Source organism: Chroicocephalus ridibundus, chromosome 3, assembly GCF_963924245.1.
Source record: "Chroicocephalus ridibundus chromosome 3, bChrRid1.1, whole genome shotgun sequence".
NCBI classification, from domain to species: Eukaryota; Metazoa; Chordata; class Aves; order Charadriiformes; family Laridae; genus Chroicocephalus; species Chroicocephalus ridibundus.
The window spans coordinates 97,364,274-97,385,474 of NC_086286.1; the positions used below are offsets into that span (position 1 = coordinate 97,364,274).

A 21,201-nucleotide genomic window follows, 5' to 3' on the forward strand; every position below is an offset into this window, starting at 1 on the left:
ACGGAGACTCCACCACCTCTCTGGGCAGCCTGTTCCAGGGCTCTGCCACCCTCAAAGGAAAGAGGTTCCTCCTCACGTTTAAGTGGAACTTCCTATGTTCAAGTTTGTGCCCATGACCTCTTGTCCTGTCCCTGGGCACCACTGAAAAGAGCCTGGCCCCATCCTCCTGACACCCACCCTTTAAGTATTTATAAGTGTTGATAAGGTCCCCCCTCAGTCATCTTTTTTCCAGACTCAAGAGACCCAAATCCCTCAGTCTTTCTTCATAAGAGAGGTGTTCCAGTCCCCTAATCATCTTGGTAGCCCTTTGCTGCACCCTCTCCAGCAGTTCCCTGTCCTTCTTGATCAGGGGAGCCCAGAACTGGACACAGTATTCCAGGTGTGGCCTCACCAAGGCAGAGTAGAGGGGGAGGATGACCTCCCTCGACCTGCTTGGCACACTCTTCTTGATGCACCCCAGGATGCCATTGGCCTTTTTGGCCATGAGGGCACATTGCTGGCTCATGGTCATCCTGTTGTCCACCAGGACTCACAGGCCTTTTTCAGCTGAGCTGCTCTCCAGCAGGTCAGCCCCCAACCTGTACTGGTGCATGGCGTTATTCCTCCCCAGGTGCAGCACCCTACACTTGCCCTTGTTGAATTTCATAAGGTTCCTCTCTGCCCAAATTTCTAACCTGTCCAGGTCTCTCTGTATGTCGGCACAGCCTTCTGGTGTGTCAGCCATCCCCCCTAGCTCTATCCCCTCATACAGGTCATTGATGAATATACTGAAGAGGACTGGACCCAGTACTGACCCCTGGGGAACACCACTCGTCACTGACCTCCAACTAGACTCTGTGCCCCTAATCACAACCCTCTGGCCTGTCTTTCAACCAGTTATCTATCCACCTTACTGTCCGTTCATCTAACCCATTCTTCCTAAGCTTCCCTATGAGGATGCCATCATGGCCAGTCATGCCATCACAGAAGGCTATCAGATTAGTCAGACATGATTTCCCCTTGGTGAATCCATGTTGAGTACTTCTGATAGCTTTCTTTCCCTCCACATGCCTTGAGATGATGACCAGAACGAGCTGTTCCATCGTCTTTCCAGGGATGGAGGTGAGGCTGACTGGCCTGTAGTTCCCTGGCTCCTCCTTCTTGCCTTTTTTGAAGACTGGAGTGACGTTGGCTTTCCTCCAGTCCTCAGGCACCTCGCCTGTTCTCCAGGACCTTTCAAAGATGATGGGGAGCGGCCCAGCAATGACTTTTGCCAGCTCCCTCAGCACTCTTGGGTGCATCCCATCGGGGCCCATGGACTTGTGAATATCTAATTGATCTAGTTGATCCCTCACTCGATCCTCCTCAACCCAGGGGAAGTCGTCTTCTTTCCCCGTTACTTTCCCCTGGGACTCCTGAGGGCTGGGCCGAGCAGTAAAGACCGAAGCAAAGAAGGCATTCAGTAACTCTGCCTTCTCCGCATCCTCCGTCACCATGGCTTCTGTCTCATTCAACAGTGGGCCCACAACTTCTCTGGTCTTCCTTTTGGTTCCAATATACTTGTAGAAGCCCTTCCTGTTGAGCTTGACATCCCTAGCCAGGTTTAATTCCAAGGCGGCCTTGGCTTTCCTTGTTTCATCCCTGCACGCTCTGGCGGCATTCTTGTAATCCTCCCAAGGGGTCAGTCCATTCTTCCACTTATTGTAGACTTCCTTCTTCCACTTGAGCTACCTGACCTCTGTGGCTTCTAATCTTGAAGCTGGAATTGATAATACACCCTCAATAATTATTAATTAATGATTTTGCATTAAACCTACTTTTATAGTTACCAGCATTGAGGTCCAGAAAGGTCGGAATTAAAAGGTTGGAGACATTCAAGGCCAGGTTTGATGAGGCTCTGAGCAACCTGATCTAGATGTCTCTGCTTACTGCAGGGGGATTGGACTAGATGACCTTTAAAGGTCCCTTCCAAACCAACACATTCTATGATTCTAGGAAAATGCTGAAATCTGTGTGCTTTAAGTTAGACACATAAATTAAAAAGGCAGAAAATATATTTTTGGCAGCAGAAATATTCCCATGGGTATAATCCTGCACTGAACAGGACTCATGCATCATGCTGATGTTTAACATATAATGTGATGTCATTGTGAGAAAGGTCTTCCTTTCAGATTTGAGAAAAACTTCATTACAGGCTGTTTTTTCTGATTATTGTCAGACAGTCCTTTAACTACTTCAGCAGAGAATCTAGAAGTTTCATTTACTTTCCCTTAATATAATTTATTTACAATTTACATTTACATTTGCAATTTATTTGTTTATTTTCAGTTTGTTTCGGTGTTCAAGAATATTATTTCATCCGTCTTTTAAAAGAAACAGAGTAGGATACAGCTATGCGTCTTCAGGTATGCATCTGAATATTTATCACCCAATGTCATATAAGAATATTCTTCCTTTTCTATACATTCAACATTTCATGGAGGAGATTGCTAAAGCAATACAAAATAATTTTCCACTTTGTCATCAGTGAAATTAGTTAGTAGTCTCAATCTAGATCACGACAACATATTAATAAATAAGCAGTTCCTGCAGGGAGGAAGGAAATCATATATTCCCTTTGTCTATAATAGAAAAGGGAAAAAGTAATTGGTATACATTGTGTCAAGGAAGATTAAGGATACATATTATGGAAAACTTTTCAACTGTGAAGGAAATGATGTACCATAGTTTACCTGAAGAGACTATGCAGTCTTCCATATTGAAGGCCTTAATAAAAGTCAAGAAAAACAAAATGCTGGAATAACGCAAGTATAGCTGATTCTGATAGGATGGAAGTTTGGGCTGCATGATCTCATTAATTTCCTTTCAGTTCTATAATTCTGTAACAGGTCCCTACAAATATTCTGAAACCAAACAAATGCCTCCTATAATTTACCCCAACGAGAAACGTCAAAGTTTAAGGAGTGCCCTGAAAGTGAACTTTTACCTTCCTGCATTTATCCACTGTCACGGTGTGCAATCTGATGCACCGAGTTCCTGCAGATACTGTGCCTCATTTTACCTCTGTGCGCTCAGCTGAAATCACTGCAACCCTGTGCTTTAAGGAACTTATTCTAAATTTACATTGATGAAAAGAACAATGAGGATTGTTTCACTGTATACAAACAGTCATCCCACTGTAATATACTACTTCTTAGGCAAAATACTCCTCAAACCAGTGATTTGTTTTTAGAGAAAAGGAGACAGTTTAATCACACAGAATCCTGTGCTGTTCCAGACGTCCACTGAATCTCTGCACAGATGCCAGAGAAATTGTATGTGCTCTTCCATATGTGATGTGGTGTATTGGAGAACCTTTGAAAGAAATAATCTAGTATCTGTGGAAGTCTGGTTTTAGAAGAAGGATGCGAACAGTTCAGAGGGACGGTTGGTTCTTTCTATACCCTTTTTCTCTACTCTCTTTCACAAGAAGACTCTTATTATTTTGCTCAAGAGATTTTTTTTGTCACTTTAACCCATTCCATAATTCCTTTTTTTTTATCATCATCAATATTCTCACTTATTCTAGTCCTTGAGATATAACCACCAAATAGATGACAGTGAAAGTCGTTATCAAGGTTCAGTATTTTGATTTCTGCATGGATTCAACAAAATATCTTAATAGATATTTTGAATAGGTAAGACTGCTCCTCAGTAGAGCATCAAATGGCTCTAGAGATGAGAAACTGATAATCATTAAGGAGATCACTTCTTTTGGGGTTGTTTTTTTTTCTCTCCTTATACTTATCACTGTGTTTGTTGACCAGGATTTCTATTATTCTTTTATTAAGTACTGCTATTAAATGCTCCAATTATCTGTGATTAAATCCTACTCACGTTGGCATGCTGTGTGAGAGATCTTGTTGTTATAGTTGCTTCCTTTTTTAACTAGAGGGCATATCTTCATGATTTGTGTTATCTATGTATAATGCAACATGACAAGAGCAAGAGTTGAGAGGAAAAAGAGAATGACGACTCTGTGAGTGTTGTTTTCATTCTGTGGCAGACGTAACATTGCTCGAGGTAAAGTTTCCTGGCTGAGGCTGGGGGTCACAAAGGGACATACTACAAATTAGTTCCCTTTCTTTTTTTATAGTATGTGGTCATCCTGCTAAGTATGTATCCCTAAAACATAAAGCTCTGATTAACTGTTTCAATTTATATGTTTATTTGATTTAATCAATTTCTATATTTATTTGATTTTATGTTTCTATACAGCCATTCCAATGACAATCACTTCTGTTGGCAGGACAAACCAGAATGGTTTCTTCAAGCAAATTTGCATGACTGGGGAGCCCTAATTTCTGCATGGGAGTACTGCATTAAGTAATAGGCAAGAGAAAAATCCTTTGTGCTTCACATACTTAAAAAATCTGAGCTTAAACATGGTGGGGGAATGCAACGAATGAAGTCGTGGACAAAAAAGCAGGGGAATGACTGTAAGGGTAAGATGCTGTGACCGCTGCTTTGCAGCTAGCTGCCTAGCCAAGTATCTGCAGTCATTCTGCAGCTGTGTGAGAGTGAAGGCTCCTGCAGTTCTGGTAGATTTTAAGAGAAAAGTACATTAATTCTTTCTCTATTGAGTTCCTAAATGGCCTTCATCTCTTGTTTTCCCTCTGGCCATACCCTAGTGGAGTTCACCTGTTGGCTGCAGTGTTGGTTGGTTTGGAATATCAATGTGATCAGGGAAAACTCAGCTGCTCACTGCTGCAGCAGACACAGCAGCAGCAGAAACCACAGGAGCACATTTCATTTAACACACAGATTACTCTTTGGTAAACCAGACATGGAAAAATGATTATAGATGCTGAGATGATAGTGGGACTTTTCTTTGAATTTAACAAGTGTGATTGGCTGGCTATTAAAAAGCAGGTATTCAAAAGCAGAAAGAAAGAAAAGCAACTTATCCAGTTGAATTAAGTTGTGACGTGCTTACGCAGAATAGCAGGTAAATGTTTTCTGCCACTGTATAGCATCTCTAAGATTGGAGTGCATGTGTATGTTAGCAAGATCAAGCACTATAATTTCATGAATGGAGAAGGTACCACAGTAGCTTTAAATACATTTCATTCTCCTCATCCTAAGCTGTTCATTTCTGGTGCCTATTGTAACAGAGACAGTTATGAAAAAAGGAGCCATTCACTTGGGATGGAGCGGTTGGTTTCTAGCCTACATATTTCATATGAGTGGCTGAAGTATTGGGTTATTTCCTCTCTTTGACAAAGTGCATATTTATTTACAGAGAACAAAGCAGATCTCTTAGGAGACTTAGAAAGCCATACTAACTTTATAACATGGTGTTAAAAGCACTCAAAAAACCAACATGTCACTTGTGCTATGGATTTGGCAGGGCAGAGAAGGCAGAGCTTTCTCATAACCAAATGAGTGCGACCACCATCAAGCAAACAGAAATAGTGAACTCATTAGCTTTTTTCCAAAGTTTTAATCTTCTCCCAGGCAGAATAAGAAAATGTTAGTGAGGCAGGTGAAAACTGTTGCCTGCCACAATCTCTCGATCAGTTGTTTTCTGATGAGAGAAAACAGTTTGCCATCCTCCTGTCCAGATACGGAGGTGACAAAACAGACCTGACTCCTGCAGATTCTGGGCTTACAAGGGAGGCAAGGCAAGGAAAGCAGATCATTTACTGACATAACTCCCCTGCGTATCAAAAGCTGTGAAGGTGAAGAGCTGGCATATACCAGTGTAAGGATAGAACCAAGAAGAAAAAAAAAGGTTGTTATAGAGGCCTGTACATTCAAATCTACAAAACTAAGCCCGGCTGCTTTGCTCTGCAGCTATATAAAAAGAAACGAAGCACTAAACTAGCAAAAAAGGAGCAGTAAAATTTTTAGGAGGAAGCCTTTAATTCCCCAGAGTACAGAAGTCATTTCACTGAGGAGGACATGGACAGGCTGATACGCTGCCCTTGTAATATAATTTGGAAAAACAAAATCGTCTCTAATGAGCTGCAGCTGAGCAAATTGTTATTCACCTCAGAGTTCTTTTTATCAAATTATATTTTAGCCAAGCACTTGCAAAATTGTGAATAACACTGCTGTAGAAAAAAAGGAAACAAAATTACAGTATGAACTGGAAGCTGCAGAAATGCATTTTTATGGCTATATTATCAGTTTGATATGAAAAGATTCACCTGCGTAAGTTCCCATACTCCTTTGTAAGTGCTAATATCTTGACACCAGTGTGATATTTCATATGCAGATTTTTCCTTCCTAACTCTGAAGAGTTAAGAGCTTTTTTGGTTTTCCAACTTCCCCTTTCTAATAGAAAAGCAGCCCAGTTTTCACAAACGCATGTTTGATTTAGGTGTTATATCACCCAAATTGGCACAAATTAGTACCTTATTTTTATCGAAGCGACTAAATGCAGAATTTCATCATCCAGGTGCTACATAGGTTTAGAAAATGAGCTGTATTAGTACAGTTTTTCTGATAATACTGGAGATGACCTTCAGAAACAAAGTGTCTTGACAACAGGCTTTAGTCTTCCTCATTATCTATGAGCATAGTACAAATCTCTTCCAAACTACAGTGTCCAAAAGCTGTTTAGAGGAAGTCTCACTTTAGGCAAAAGGGCTATTCCAGTGTGTGGTGAGTCAGTGATATATTACCTATATTTTTTTACAGTTACCTCACAAAATTATCTTTTTTTCTGATTCAATAAATCCTACCCGCATCCATCCCGTTTGGGCAACAAATGGGATGAGCTGGAAGCCATTGTGCAGCAGGACATCTATGATGTAGTCGCCATCACGGAAACGTGGTGGGATGACTGTCATGACTGGAATGCTGCGATGAATGGCTATAAGCTCTTCAGAAGGGATAGGCAAGGAAGGAGAGGCGGGTGAGTGGCTCTGTACATTGGGGAGTGTTTTGATTGTATAGAGCTAGATTCCAGTGATGATAAAGTCGAGTGTTTATGGGTAAGGATGAAGGGAAAGGCAAATAAGGGAGATCTTGTGCTGGGAGTATGCTATAGACACCCAACCAGGATGAGGAGACAGAAGAAGTATTCTATAAGCGTCTGGCTGAAGTCTCGCAATCGCCAGCCCTTGTTCTGGTTGGGGACTTCAACCTGCCGGGTATCTGCTGGAAATATAACACAGCAGAGAGCAGGCAGGCTAGGAGGTTCCTCGAGTGCCTGGAAGATAACTTCCTGACACAACTGGTAGGGGAGCCGACCAGGGGAAGTGCCTCGCTAGACCTACTGTTCACAAACAGAGAAGGACTAGTGGGAGATGTGGTGGCTGGAAGCTGTCTTGGGTTTAGTGATCGTGAAATGGTCAAGTTTTCAATTTGTAGCGATGTAAGGAAGGGGGTTAGCAAAAACTCCACCTTGGCCTTCCGGAGGGCAGACTTTAGCCTGTTCAGAACACCGGTTGAGAGAGTCCCTTGGGAGACAGTCCTGAAGGGCAAAGGGGTCCAGGAAGGCTGGACACTCTTCAAGAAGGAAATCTTAAAGGCCCAGGAGCAGGCTGTCCCCAAGTGTCGCAAGTTTAAAGGGTGGGGAAAATGGCCAGTCTGGATGAACAAGGAACTTCTGATGGGATTTAGGAATAAATGGAGGGTTTACCACCTTTGGAAGAAGGGACAGGCAACTCAGGAGGAGTACAGAGATCTCGTTAGGTTATAAAGAGAGAAAATTAGGAAGGCAAAAGCCCAGATGGAGCTCAACTTGGCCACTATCATTAAGGACAACAAAAAAAGTTTTTATAAATACATCAACAAAAAGAGACTAAGGGAGAATCTCCATCCCTTACTGGATGCTGGGGGGAAAGTTGCAACCAAGGACGAGGAGAAGGCTGAGATACTTAATGCCTTCTTTGCCTCCATCTTCAATAGTCAGACCAGCTATCCCCAGGGTGTTCAGCCTCCTGAGCTGGAAGATAAGGATGGAGAGCAGAACAACCCACCCATAATCCAGGAGGAAGTAGTCAATGATCTGCTTCTGCACCTAGATGCACATAAGTCTATGGGGTCGGATGGGATTCACCCAAGAGTACTCAGGGAGCTGGCGGGAGAGCTCACCAAGCCTCTCTCCATCATTTATCTACAATTCTGGTCAACAGGGCAGGCACCAGATGACTGGAGGGTGGCTAGCGTGGCGCCCATCTACAAGAAGGGTCGGAAGGAGGATCCGGGGAACTACAGGCCTGTCAGCCTGACCTCGATACCAGGAAAGATCATGGAGAGGATCATCTTGAGTGAGTTCTCATGGCAAGTGCAGGGCAGCCAAGGGATCAGGGCCAGCCAGCATGGGTTTAGGCAAGGAAGGTCCTGCGTAACCAACCTGATCTCTTTCTATGACCACGTGACCTGCCTTCTGGATGCGGGGAAGGCTGTGGACATTGTCTATCTGGACTTTGGTAAGGCCTTTGACACCGTCCCCCACAGCATTCTCCTGGAGAAGCTGGGGAATTGTGGCACAGACAAGTGTACTCTTCGCTGGGTTAAAAACTGGCTGGGTGGCCGTGCCCAGAGAGTTGTGATTAATGGGGTGAAATCCTCTTGTGGCTGGTCACCAGTGGTGTCCCTCAGGGCTCAGTTTTGCGGCCGGTTTTGTTTAATATCTTCATCAATGATCTGGATGAGGGGATTGAGTGCACCCTCAGTAAGTTTGCAGATGACACCAAACCAGGTGGGAGTGTTGATCTGCTTGAGGGTAGGAAGGCTCTACAGAGGGACCTGGACAGGCTGGATCGATGGGCCAAGGCCAACTGTATGAGGTTTAATAAGGCCAAGTGCCGGGTCCTGCATTTCGGTCACAACAACCCCAAGCAACGCTACAGGCTTGGGGAAGAGTGGCTGGAAAGCTGCCCAGCAGAAAAGGACCTGGGGGTGCTGGTGGACGGCCAGCTTAACATGAGCCAGCAGTGTGCCCAGGTGGCCAAGAAGGCCAACAGCATTCTGGCTTGTATCAGGAATAGCGTGGCCAGCAGGAGTAGGGAAGTGATCGTGCCTCTGTACTTGGCACTGGTGAGGCCTCACCTCGAGTCCTGTGTTCAGTTCTGGGCCCCTCTGTACAAGAGGGACATGGAAGCGCTGGAGCGTGTCCAGAGGAGAGCTACCAGGCTGGTGAGGGGTCTGGAGATCAAGTTATATGAGGAGAGGCTGAGGGAACTGGGCATTTAGGTCTAGATTAGACATTAGGAAGAATTACTTTACTGAAAGAGTGGTCAGGCACTGGAACAGCCTGCCCAGGGAGGTGGCTGAGTCACCATCCTTAGAGGTATTTAAGAAACATCTAGATGTGGCACTTCAGGGCATGCTCTAGTGGCAGAGATCGTAGGGGTTTTTTTGTGTGTATATGGTTGGACTCGATGATCTCAAAGGTCCTTTCCAAACAGGAAGATTCTATGATTCTACCACTTAGAATGCATGCATAACAGAGTAGAAAATAGAAATAGCCCTATATATTCAAGTTTTTTTCTCCATTTACAGAAAAATCAGTTTCTAATACTCTGTGGTAAGATCTTATTCATTAATTGTTTTCATTAAAAATGGTCATACATGCCTCAGATATTCATTTCATAAATATCTAATGAGAAATGAAAACTCGTTGCTTTTCTATACCAAACTGTTTTAATGTCATTTTCATTTTCTGCATTAGTTCTGATCCAAGTCTTTTGATTCTTGGCTGTTTTTTTATTTTTATTTTTTGGGTGACTGGGGGAGGGGGTGAGTGGTTTCTTTGTATTGGTTTGGGGTTTTTGTGTGGTTTTGTTTGTTTTGGGTTCTTTTTCTAATTTAGGTGGCTATCATCCATAGAATGGATTAAGAATACATGAAGAAGTCTTTAGCTATGCCTCTCAGAATCAGTTGTTCATACAAAGGATGATGTAGGATATTCCTAATGCTGGGTCTTGATTCTTAGTGTATCTCGCTATCAATGAAATTTGATAGGTTTCAAGGGAGAATAAAAATGAAATTAACTCTTATTTGAGGCATTTCAGTGACTCTTTTTTTCTCAGATACCATCTGAGGTAGGCTTGTGGGCTTTTAATCACTGATTCTATTCTTGGTCCTGCAGTCACTTACATCCAATACAAACAGTTGCATTTCTTTTTCTCCAGAAAGATTTTACACTGTTTATCCAAATGAATGAAGTAAAAAAAAAAAAATTAAAAAAAAATAATGAAAGCATCAAAGCAGAGTATGAAATTTCTCGGCAGATCCAACCCATTTGAGGTGTGCTGGCTGAACATGAGAACTGAAAATTGAAAAAAAAAAAAAGTCTTCAAGAATGTATTCTCCATTGAATTATTTGTAACAGTGAAGACTAGATGTCTTCCTATGAGACATGTTTTCCTATGAGACATATTCTAATCCAAGGAGAGGTCATGCAGGAAGTCATGATAATTAATCATGATGGTCCCTTTATAGACTTAACATCTAGAAAGCAATAAAGACCAAACCAGAAGTTAGATATCGCCTTATATACTAAACGATTGTTGCAGCAAGAATAATTAATAACTTACTAACATACACTTGAAATCCTAGACATGAAATAAATGCAAAAGACTAAATTTGAAGTTTGACCTGTCTCAAAGTATCAATTACACAGCCCAGTTGACTTGATTGTGGCAGCCAAAATACATACATGCAGTATGTATTTTGCTTTAATTTCTTTGTTCCACAAGATACAGTTTGCAATCTCTCATGGTGATACTAAACTTAACTTTACAGTGTATTCAGTCAGCGGAGTTGCATGATGTCTGATCTACTTATAAAATTTCAGATATGCAGAATAATACTTTGGAACATTTTGGAGATATCTTTCTTTTATGAAAACGTATCTTGGAAAATACTAGTCCAAATAAACATTTTTAGGTAAAATAATTAGCCAGACCATTTTCTGCTTCCAGATCAAAAGAAGAAAATAAACAATAAGGAGAATACTTCATAATATTATATAGTTTAAGTTTGGGTCATTATATCATCATCTAGTCTGCCTTTCCACATATAACAGTCCATTAAGCTACCAACAGATACTCTTTAAAGAGATTAAAATATGCTAGTTAGACCAAAGGAGTTCAGTTTTCAGAAAATGAAACTATTTGCCAAAGCTAGAAAGAGAGAATAAGCTTTAACAAGGTCCATAACTTCTGCTGTAGCACTAATTGATTTGGTAGTATTGTCCAAAAACCCCAAACATGTCTATCCCATAGAGGAGAAAACACCTCCAAATTATGAGAATATAATCTGGAATTATAGAAAGCAGGGAAATTCCTCCCTATTAACTGAAATCTGGTGATAAGTATGTGACCAAGAACTATCCAGAAGGAACTGAAGAAAGGATATCCCCTACCACTAGATCTTAATCAACCATATGACTTTACTTCATCTCCATCCACAATAAAAAAGATACTTGGGCAGACTTTCTTTGCTGTAATCTGCTCTTTATCAAAAACAATTTTAACAAATTGTGCATCATTGGGCAAAATATTCCTTCTTAGCTGCAAAGATGACTGGTGACAGTCCTGAAACACCACACTTGACTATGAGCATGTTCTTAATGCAATGCTGCAGGTACTGCAAACACACTAGGGCAATACAAGAAATCCAGAACAAAAACTGATATCTGTGATATTTCTTCTGTTCATCAAGTTATTGCTTGATCCCTGAGGTCATGAATCCAGAAGGCAAAGCACACCTATTAATCGGTTTGCATTTTCCACTTATAGTGCTTTAGTAAGAATAATCCTAATGGGGTTCTTTACGTATTGTTATTAGAGCTAACCAAATAATTTCCCAAGGGTTTATTTCATTATTTTGGTGGTTTTGTCCCTTAATTTGTTCAGTGAATAATTTTTCATATTAGTCATCCAGATGTATAAGCTGGTCAAACAGTATTTGTTGAAATCATTTGATGACTGATTTGTACCAAATGTCAGATAAATTATTCATGACTAATGGGTTCCATTATTCAAAGAGATCTAATTATCAACCCTAGTTTTAAAAGGGACCTGTATTCCATAGTGTACAAGTTAAAATAAACTAACGAAAGTACAGACTGTACATTAGTGGCATAGCTGAAGTGCATCATCCTCTTAACTGCTTTTACTCAAGCTCCTACACATGAATCCTGTAGGGCACTGTGCCCTCAAAAGAGGCAAGCTGACTGCCAATCTCCACTCCACAAGCCAAACCATTCCCCTTTACTGTTTCATCATGTTCCAGAGTGTAGTCTCTTCAGAGGCCCTGTAGTTATTATATTTTTACGATGACAGATATTTTCTGTGCTGTCATATGGAGAGGTATGAACATTAAGGAGGAACAGTGGCTAGGCACTAATTCAGAAGATAAATTCAGAGATAAATTTCCTGCTTAATTGGTCTCCCTCAGTTCCCCGTCAACAAAAAATGGCGATGTAGTAGAGCCTGATCTCCAGCGTATGTTGAGGAGATATATTAATGAAAGATTGTGAATTACTCTGAAACTGCTGTAATAGAATATTAAGTACAATACTGATATATGTATCAAAAAGTGGTTCTTGTATCTAGACAATTACATTTAACCAGTGGAAAACCCTGCTTTCTTCTGAGGTGCCAGTGCCCTGCATCTGAAGTGACAGTACATGCCTGTCCTGAGTAGAGACAGTAATTCTGCCTGTCAAATTCTGCAAGTAGCTGGAAAAAGAGCTAAATTAATCATGATGCTGGGGGTTATGAGCAAAGTATATTATCTTTAGCATTAAGAGTGTATTTTTAACTTTACTGACTCTTCACCTTTTGCAAATAGACTTCCAAATTGATTTAGAGACGAAAAGACAGTGCCATTTTAGCATGATTTACATAGCTACCATATTGGTCTCCATATAAGTCTTGAGTCAAGCTGAAGAACATGCAGCACTAGCTAGGTTTCTGTTACTTTCATACTGCCTATTAAGGATTGAAATTTTTCCCATGTCACTTCCATGATTCACAGGAAAACATAAGGCAACGTGCCTTGTGTTTGTGCATAAGGCAATGAACCTACTGCAGCTACAAATAGTAAAGAAATGGTCTTCAGGGGTCAATCACCTGTGGTTATGTGGTAAAATTCTGCACTATAGCATAGAATTCTGGCTTAACATGGACATCTGCTGAAAACCTGTGTTAATGTTTGTAGGAAAAGATCATCTTTAGGAAGAAAGTAAAAATCATACTGATATTAGAGTGGACTTCTATGAATTAGCTTTTCAGGATTTCTCCCTTGTGTGAATTTCCAATTTTCTGGAGTCATGAGAGTCACAGAACCACAGAATCATGGAACGGGTGAGATTGGAATGGACCCCTGGAGGTCATCTGGCTCAAACCCCCAGCTCGACAAGGGTCACCTAGAACAGGTTGGCCAGGACCATGTCCAGATGGCTTTTGAATGTCTCCAGGGATGGAGACTCCACAAACTCCCTGGTCAATCTGTGCCAGTGCTCAGTCACTCTCACAGTGGAAAAGTGTTTCCTGATGTTCAGACAGGACGTCCTGTGTTTCAGTTTGGGCCCATTGCCTCCGGTCCTGTCACTGGGCACCACTGAAAAGAGCCTGGCTCTGTTTTCCTTGTACTCTTGCTTCTGGTACTTATGTACATTGATAAGATCCCCTCTTAGCCTTCTCTTGTCTAGTCTGAACAGCTTCAGTTCTCTCAGCCTTTCCTCACAGGAGAGATGCTCCAGTCTTTTAATCATCTTAGTGGCCCTTTGCTGGACTCGGTCCAGTAACACCATATCCCTCTTGCACTAGGGAGTCCAGAATTGGACACAGTACTCCAGGTGTGGCCTCTCTGCTGGACACATGCAGCCCTGACTTTCTCTGCTCACAGTCCAAGCTACCCAAATGCAAGGTGTTTTTACTATATAAACAGGTAAATAAAATAGCCATGGGAATATTGTCTAGCCCTGAGGCCAATGAGCACAGACAGCTTGTATCCCTCAAGCTAAAACTCTCTTTCCCTCCTCTGTCACAGAAGACAATGGTTTTATTGCCTGCTGTGAATGGTCTCTCTGCCATGCTATCCTCTAAAGGGTGCTAGACATCATTTGGGAGAGTGCTCATCGTCATGGTCTTAAATCATGTCAGGGAGTATGACATGATTTACACTTAGACAGCGTAGATGATTGCAAGGACAGTGTTTAAGCTTGGACAGTCAGCCTGTTTAGTTTATTTACTAGTATAACTGTAAGCTTCCAGTCCAGAATTTGTATAGCCAGGTTAGCAGGATCTGTGGACAAGGCAGTGTTCTCTGGCTCCCAGCATATGAAATGCTTTTCTTTAGACAGTATTTGCTTGGGGACAGCACCATATGAATTCAACTACATGCCTTCTGGGCTTGTTCTGGACCATATGTGCCTAGTTTGGAGGGCAAAGGGACAGGGACCTGTCTGTATTCCTCTAAGTAGGCATGCTTTAATGTATTAAGTATTGTATGTATATCAACTGCTTTAAATCAACTTCAGAAATATCATTTTTGAAGACTATACACCTACTTTTGTTTTGTGGATTTCAGGCAAGAAATGAAAGGGATTCAGTTCAGACTCTGATTTTACAGGAACATTCACAGAACTGAGTGACACCCCTCACTACTCCTGGTCTGAGTTGGTAAAATAACGTTATTGGCAAGTTAAGCACACTAAGGCATCTCATAAATGCTTTCATAAGCACACATATTTATTATAGCAACACCGTCTGTCAGCAGCTTCCTTATAAAGCCCTATTTGCAGAGATTTATAGAGCTGACATATGTATCGTGGGGCGGACAAGCCTACATTTGCAGGGCGATGACCTTATAGGTCTTTACCTCTATTTTCTATGATTCTTTAAATATGCTGTGTTGTTCACTTTGAGAAGCAGTAAGATGTAAGACAAGCTCATTTTCTTTGTGAACTGCTCCCAGGTGTAAAAGAAATCCACTTTTCTCCTTTAATTTGTATGCATATAAACTAGACTGAAATTTTGTACAGCAGTAAGATGATGTTTAGATGCTTGTGTAAATTTAAAGAAGCTTTAGCTATTTTTAAATGTTCTTTGGCAAAAGATTATTTCACAGTGTGGTCTAATCGTATTTGATATTTTGAAAAAGGAAATGTAGAAGAATAGATAAATGTGATCTGGGTTAGAAATGCCTCATTTTGTCCAACAATGACCCCTTCCTGCCAGGCAGACTAGCAGCTTTACAAAAAATATCAGTGCCTCACCAAAAGTTAGCCAGGTAAGTCAAACCATCGAATAACATGAAAGAGCATTTCCCACTGTTTGAGTTGCTTATGAATGACTTTTAGCAATAACATAAAAAGAAAAGGCTGAATATCACTAAAGAATCAGTGGCATGAGGATCAATGCTATGAGTAAATGGTGATATGAAATGTAAAAAGGTAAGAGCAGAGAACAAAACTCTAAAGGAATGGTCTTCTGTTCAGGCAAGTGAAGATGAATAAATCCTTTAAAAAATTTCAAAATCCTTTATATTTCATAAGTTTGTAAATTTAAATGCAAAAATAGCAAGTAAAAGAGAAGTAATTTGCTTTACTTTGAAATATCTCAATGTTTTTAATGACAAAATGTGAATTTTTTGTTCTGCAATACGACATTATTAATAATCAAAACCAAAATACAGATTCTAAGCAAATTAAATACAAATGTATAGCTCTCCATGCCCATAAAGTACATTTAGACATACTATATGCAGCTCTTGCAAAAAAATAAAATATCTAAAATATGAAATGCAAAAGAGTCACAGCCAACTTATGTTGTTTTTTTCCAGCATGAACACTAAAGGAATAGAGCAACATGCAGACAGATATATAAAATAGGGATGTTTCTCTGTAGCGGAGAAAATTGCTTTGACAATTTACTCTGTGTTATTTTAAAAATAATGGCTTGCTTTGGCATACCCTGAAACTGAATCCCAGGCCTCAATTAAGTTGGAATCTAATGAAACAGAAATGCAGCTCAAAGGAATTCATCAAAATCTCTTCTAAATGGGAAGCTAGATTTGAGGAATGACAGCCAGGCTACCACTTTTCAAGATACCAAAGATTTTTAAATGTGCTACAGAAGTGCTGTACTTGGTTGAGAGGTTGGTAAGTTACGAAGCACACAGCTATATTAATGCCCCTCTGCTGAATGACTAATGGAGCAGTGGCCTTCAGAAACGGATGCAGAGTAACAAAATTGTCCCCCTCCTTCTTCACTGACCTTGGCATCTGCGGAGTTGCTTCTCTTATATATATATATTCTCACTCCTCTCTCTGGCTGCAATCGCACAGTTGCTTTTATTTTTCCCCCTTCTTAAATATGTCATCACAGAGGTGTTACCACTGTTGCTGATTGGCTCAGCCTTTGCCAGAGGTGGGTCTGTCTTGGAGCCACCTGGCATTGGCTCTGTTGGATATGGGGGAAGCTTCCAGCAGCTGCTCACAGAAGCCACCCCTGTATACCCCTCACTACCGAAACCTTGCCACGCAAACTCAATACGTGCAGGCAAAAACCATTCCCTGTGTGAATCTTCAAAGGAGCTCTTCCCACAATAGTATTAACCTGGCTGAATGCTTTGGCTATGGAAATAGAATGTAATCAATATACTTAGCATATAGCATGGTAGTGTATTTATAATGCAATATATACAATGTATTACATCTATCCACATAAACATATTTAGGCAGTACATAAACGTATAATGCATATGCTTTGCAAAGAAACTTATTGTTAAGCATACTAAAAATACACCCATAATATTTCTTCATCTAGAGTTACTTTACTTTTTCCAAGACACTGCAATAGCTATACCCTATAGTAATTTCCTATTGTTACGTTCGAAGCTGAAATTCTGAATTTCATAGCAAAAAGAAATACCATTTCTGACTTCCTAGTGTGTAATTAAAGAATTTAAGGTATTATAAAATTACTCAGCAAGTCATTCATTCAGTAAATCTAATTTATTCACATCTCATTTTTCTAGTAAACCAAAATGTGTATCTTACCTCTGACCCCTATAAAAATTTCACACAGTGGACATGAAAAAAAGGAATCCAATTGATTTTTCCATTTCTACAGTAAGACAAAGCTTCTTTCACTCAAACACCACCAATACAAAAAGATCAGAATAATATACATGAATATAAATTATACTTTCTTAGGTCTGTTTTCCTCCTGGCATTTCTTATCAGAAATCTGACTCGAGAGTAAATAAGTAAGGGTTTTTTTCACAGCAATGATTAGTAATGAATAAACAGAGCAAGTACTAAAGCTGGCTTTGCACCTACTGAATGCTGCAAGTGTCTGTACTCATTTGATATGCATCTAGCAAAGCTTGGATGTTCCCAGAAGGCCACTCCATGAACACTGAGAGAGCAGCGTCTGCTAGTGGTGCCTGTAAGTCACAAAGAAGACAGAAAATATTTATATAAGTGAGAGCAACTGGAAAGAATGAACCTTATTTAAACTGCGTTCCATGCTATTTTAAAAGCACACACAGAAACAATTTCATGCAATGATCATCAGTATATTGAGAGTAGTATAAGATTCTGAAACACTTTCCAGTGTTCACTCGGTGGGTTTTTACCAGTCTTTTCTAGCTTAAGAAGATTTTTGTGTTTTGCTTCATTTTCATCACTTTGCCCGATAGGTCCTGTCAAATGGATTTCTTCTTAGCTTTTTCTCTCTGTCTATAATGCATATATATGTGTATACATATATATACACCACAGACACATGCATACATGTAAGCTATAAGAGACACAGTATATGTACATGTGTATGCTATATGTATGTATATGCATATGTAAATATGTTGGGTTTACATATTCACATATATGCACATATACGTATGTATGCCAGTCTAGTAATGATTATGTCTAGAACACAATGCAAAGATTTCTCCCCTTTTTTATCACCATATATTTTAAGGTAATACTGTACCTGTGGCATTGAGAGGACATCGATTGAATGCCATGTCCCCAGCTGGGGTCCTTTTCCACACCATTGACATCAAATAGTCTTCAGGACATATTTCATAAGGTGCTGCCATTTAGAAATGAGAATATAAATAGAAATATTAATGTAAAACAGCTTTTTTACATCAGAAAAATAAGTTTTCATTCCTGTCCTAATTTTTCCTGAGATGTATATGTTAACACCATTTCGTTTAATTCAAAGTACACAAATGCAAAAATGCAAAACCTGTAATTTTTATAAAATATCCATCTTTGTGATGGCATTTATTTCATACAGACTGTGTCTTTATTCTCTTCACCAAACAAACACTTTAGTTTGTAGCTGCAATGTTAATAGGTTTGAATCTTTTCTTGTTGCTCTATTTTAATCAATAACATTAAGCATCTATCAGATGATGATACTTAAAATGTTATAAGCTGTGATGCTTATCTTACACTAAAATTTTTAAATATTTTTCTAAAACTTAAAATGTATGTGAAAGAATCAGTTCTGAAACCACAGTTGAAACATTAAATGTGCTAAAGGTATCAAATGAGAGCTGTATATTCTGAAAACCCAAAAGCAGGTTATTTCTTTGAAATGTGTTTCAGTACAAGTTGGGAATTAAGCAAGTATAGTCAATAATGTGGGACTGAGTGGCTATAAAACAAAATGGCCTTTTTAGTGATTATTGCAATACCATTTAAAGGGAAAAAATATTTTCACAATTCTGTGGAAACAACTGCATGGGGAAAAAGAAGCTTCTGCAAATGCTTTGTGTTTTATTTTCACATGGTCAAGACTTACAGATTCCTTTCATTCTTTGTATTTTTTATTGTAGATTTCCAGTTTATGATTTTTGAGTAAATTAGATTAACAAAACAAACATCTGTCTGAAGTCATCTTAAAACTTAAAGCATTGACAAATGCTAGTTACTGAAATAAAAAATCCAAATTCAGCAGAGAAAAGCTATGAGTTGTTTAAAAGTTATATGTATCTCATGAAAATTGTAACCCCGCTATATTACAGAAAAGCGGTTACAAAGAAGAAAAATGAAAAGAGAAAGGAAATTCTGTCACCACAGCAGATGGGGTGACAAGGCAGAAAGCAATTCAATGATTCACCCGTGGTTGCACAGGAAATCTCTAGTAGAGGCAGGAACAGACTACAGATTTTTGCCTGTCCCATTGCCTAACCTATAAAACTGTCCTCTTTTGTACTTCTGCTGATGGAAGTCTGCGGTGAGCAAAGGAACTGAGCAGACTTTTGCACAAAGCTGTACCCTCTCTTTATGGGGGACAAAGAATACCTTGCAGGTGGCACAGTAATGCTAATATGAATCATGGGCGGGCAGAAAAATTGCTTGCTAAATTTGCCTTGCCATCAGCATTCCTGAATCACAAATCAAGACAGTTGGTGCTGCTAAAAAAACAAGAGATCCACTAATGGCAAAACCCAAAAAAGGTTAGTTATATTCATAATCTAGAATATTAACACTGCTTCAGACATGCCCAAAAAGTGAATGCATCAGGACAGTGTTACAATGGGAAAAGACAGATTTTGATAAACATAAGCCATCTGGGGACATAAGCAAATGTGATTACCATCCTATTATGACCTCATAAACAAAAGAAATGTTCTGATTTTGGGAGCATAAATTAACAAAATACAGAGGTAATATAATAAATTACATAAATTTGCTAAAGCTTAGAGCTCTTTGAGAAGTGTATTTGTCATGCAGCTGTGGCCATTTCAAACACTAATCAACATTTTAGGTGCTGATTCTCAGAACTAAAACTGTTATTTCCCTCCAAATACTGAATGTTAAATGCATTTTTTTTTTCTGAAAATAAATATATACACGCATATATATGCATACTTATATGCACCATATTTTCTCTTTTATGTTAGTAAGTCATAGGTAATATCAGAGATCTCCCATCTATTTGTAACGGTACTACTTCTGTGCTTTTGAATCACACTTTTCAAAATTCAAAATTACATTTTAACTTTAGCCTACTGACGGAGATACTCTGTGCAGCCACATGTTGTGTTCAAAGTAAAAGGCCCAAGACTCAGAGTTATCAGGAAAGAGGTGCGGGAGCAAATCAGAGTTTGTGAGAGGTATCACTTAGCCCAGGCAAACAAGTTTTCCTGGTCCCTTGATGACTCGGTGCAGTGCACTTATGTGCCTTTCAACGCACTGTATCAGTACCTTGGATCAAGGAATGCTGTGCATAAAAAGACAAACCAGTTCTTCCCAAAGCCAAAATATATCTGGCAGAGCTTACTAATCAGGCATCCACCCACATTAAAGCATCTGTGAGGCTCCAAACCATGTTGCCCATGGAGACATTGCAGTCACGCTAGAGTGGTATTATGTCAGAATTAAAAAGCCTCACTGGACCTGCTGGCTCTGCTCAGGACCAGTTCAAGTATTTCTGTAACTATGGCACAATTAATTCACAACATACCCACAGATATATGTGAGTTAGCTCTACAGAATCATAGAGAATTGCTAAAATTTAGAAGCAAACGGCAAATACTGAGGTAGATTTGCTAAAATTGGCAAATAAAAAGCATATATCTTTCACTGACGATGTGATTCAGCAAGAGCTTCCCACACAGAGCATGTGCTCAAATTTACCATGTTATACCCCCGTAATGACAGGCCTGAATTCATCCTACCTAAGCACAAACACTCAACAAAGTCAGTGGTCTAGAGGCACAGTCTCCCTCTGACGTTACTGGAGAGAGGACATGCATCTCCAAGAGGCAGTCAAGCCACCTAAGATCTGAGGAAGCTGTGTGCAACACACAGCCAAAGCAAGAGACATGCACAGCCTCGCAGAGTTTATGATCTACCAGGGCAGCTAACAAATATGGAAACGGGTAATGAAAGGGTGAAGCAAGTTAGCCAGTGGCACACAGTACCTCACAAATGGAGCTAGAACTACAGTTCCTCTCTTGAATCCTAATTCAATGCCACAGGCAAAATTATCTTAAACAAAGGCAGTAGAAAAAAGCTTTTGAACATCTTGTAGAATAGTATTGTAATCAGAGAGAAAACAAAACCCACAAGTTTAATTTTATTATTTAGTTGTTGACAATTATTTGAATCTTCACCCTTCTCATATTCTATCTTATGTAGCTAGTATTGCCTCTGAAGAAAACTTCTACCTTCAGTAGGAAATCATTAGCTAGTCTTTGGCAGCAGTTGGTCTCTGTTATCTTTTTGTTAACAAACAGGGTGGT

The 21,201-nt window shown here is 39.8% G+C and overlaps 1 protein-coding gene across 7 annotated transcripts in view; it reads right to left on the reverse strand.

Annotated features, from left to right (window-relative positions):
* Positions 1–21,201, reverse strand: part of ADGRB3 (adhesion G protein-coupled receptor B3) — a 468,213-nt gene that overhangs the window by 242,034 nt on the left and 204,978 nt on the right. For all 7 annotated transcript variants that reach the window (XM_063330254.1, XM_063330255.1, XM_063330256.1 and 4 more), the window contains 2 exons: positions 17,931–18,032; positions 17,276–17,382 (listed from right to left, as the gene is read on the reverse strand). In XM_063330254.1, coding sequence (XP_063186324.1) covers positions 17,276–17,382; positions 17,931–18,032 — 209 coding nt within the window. The remainder of the gene's footprint in view (positions 1–17,275; positions 17,383–17,930; positions 18,033–21,201) is intronic.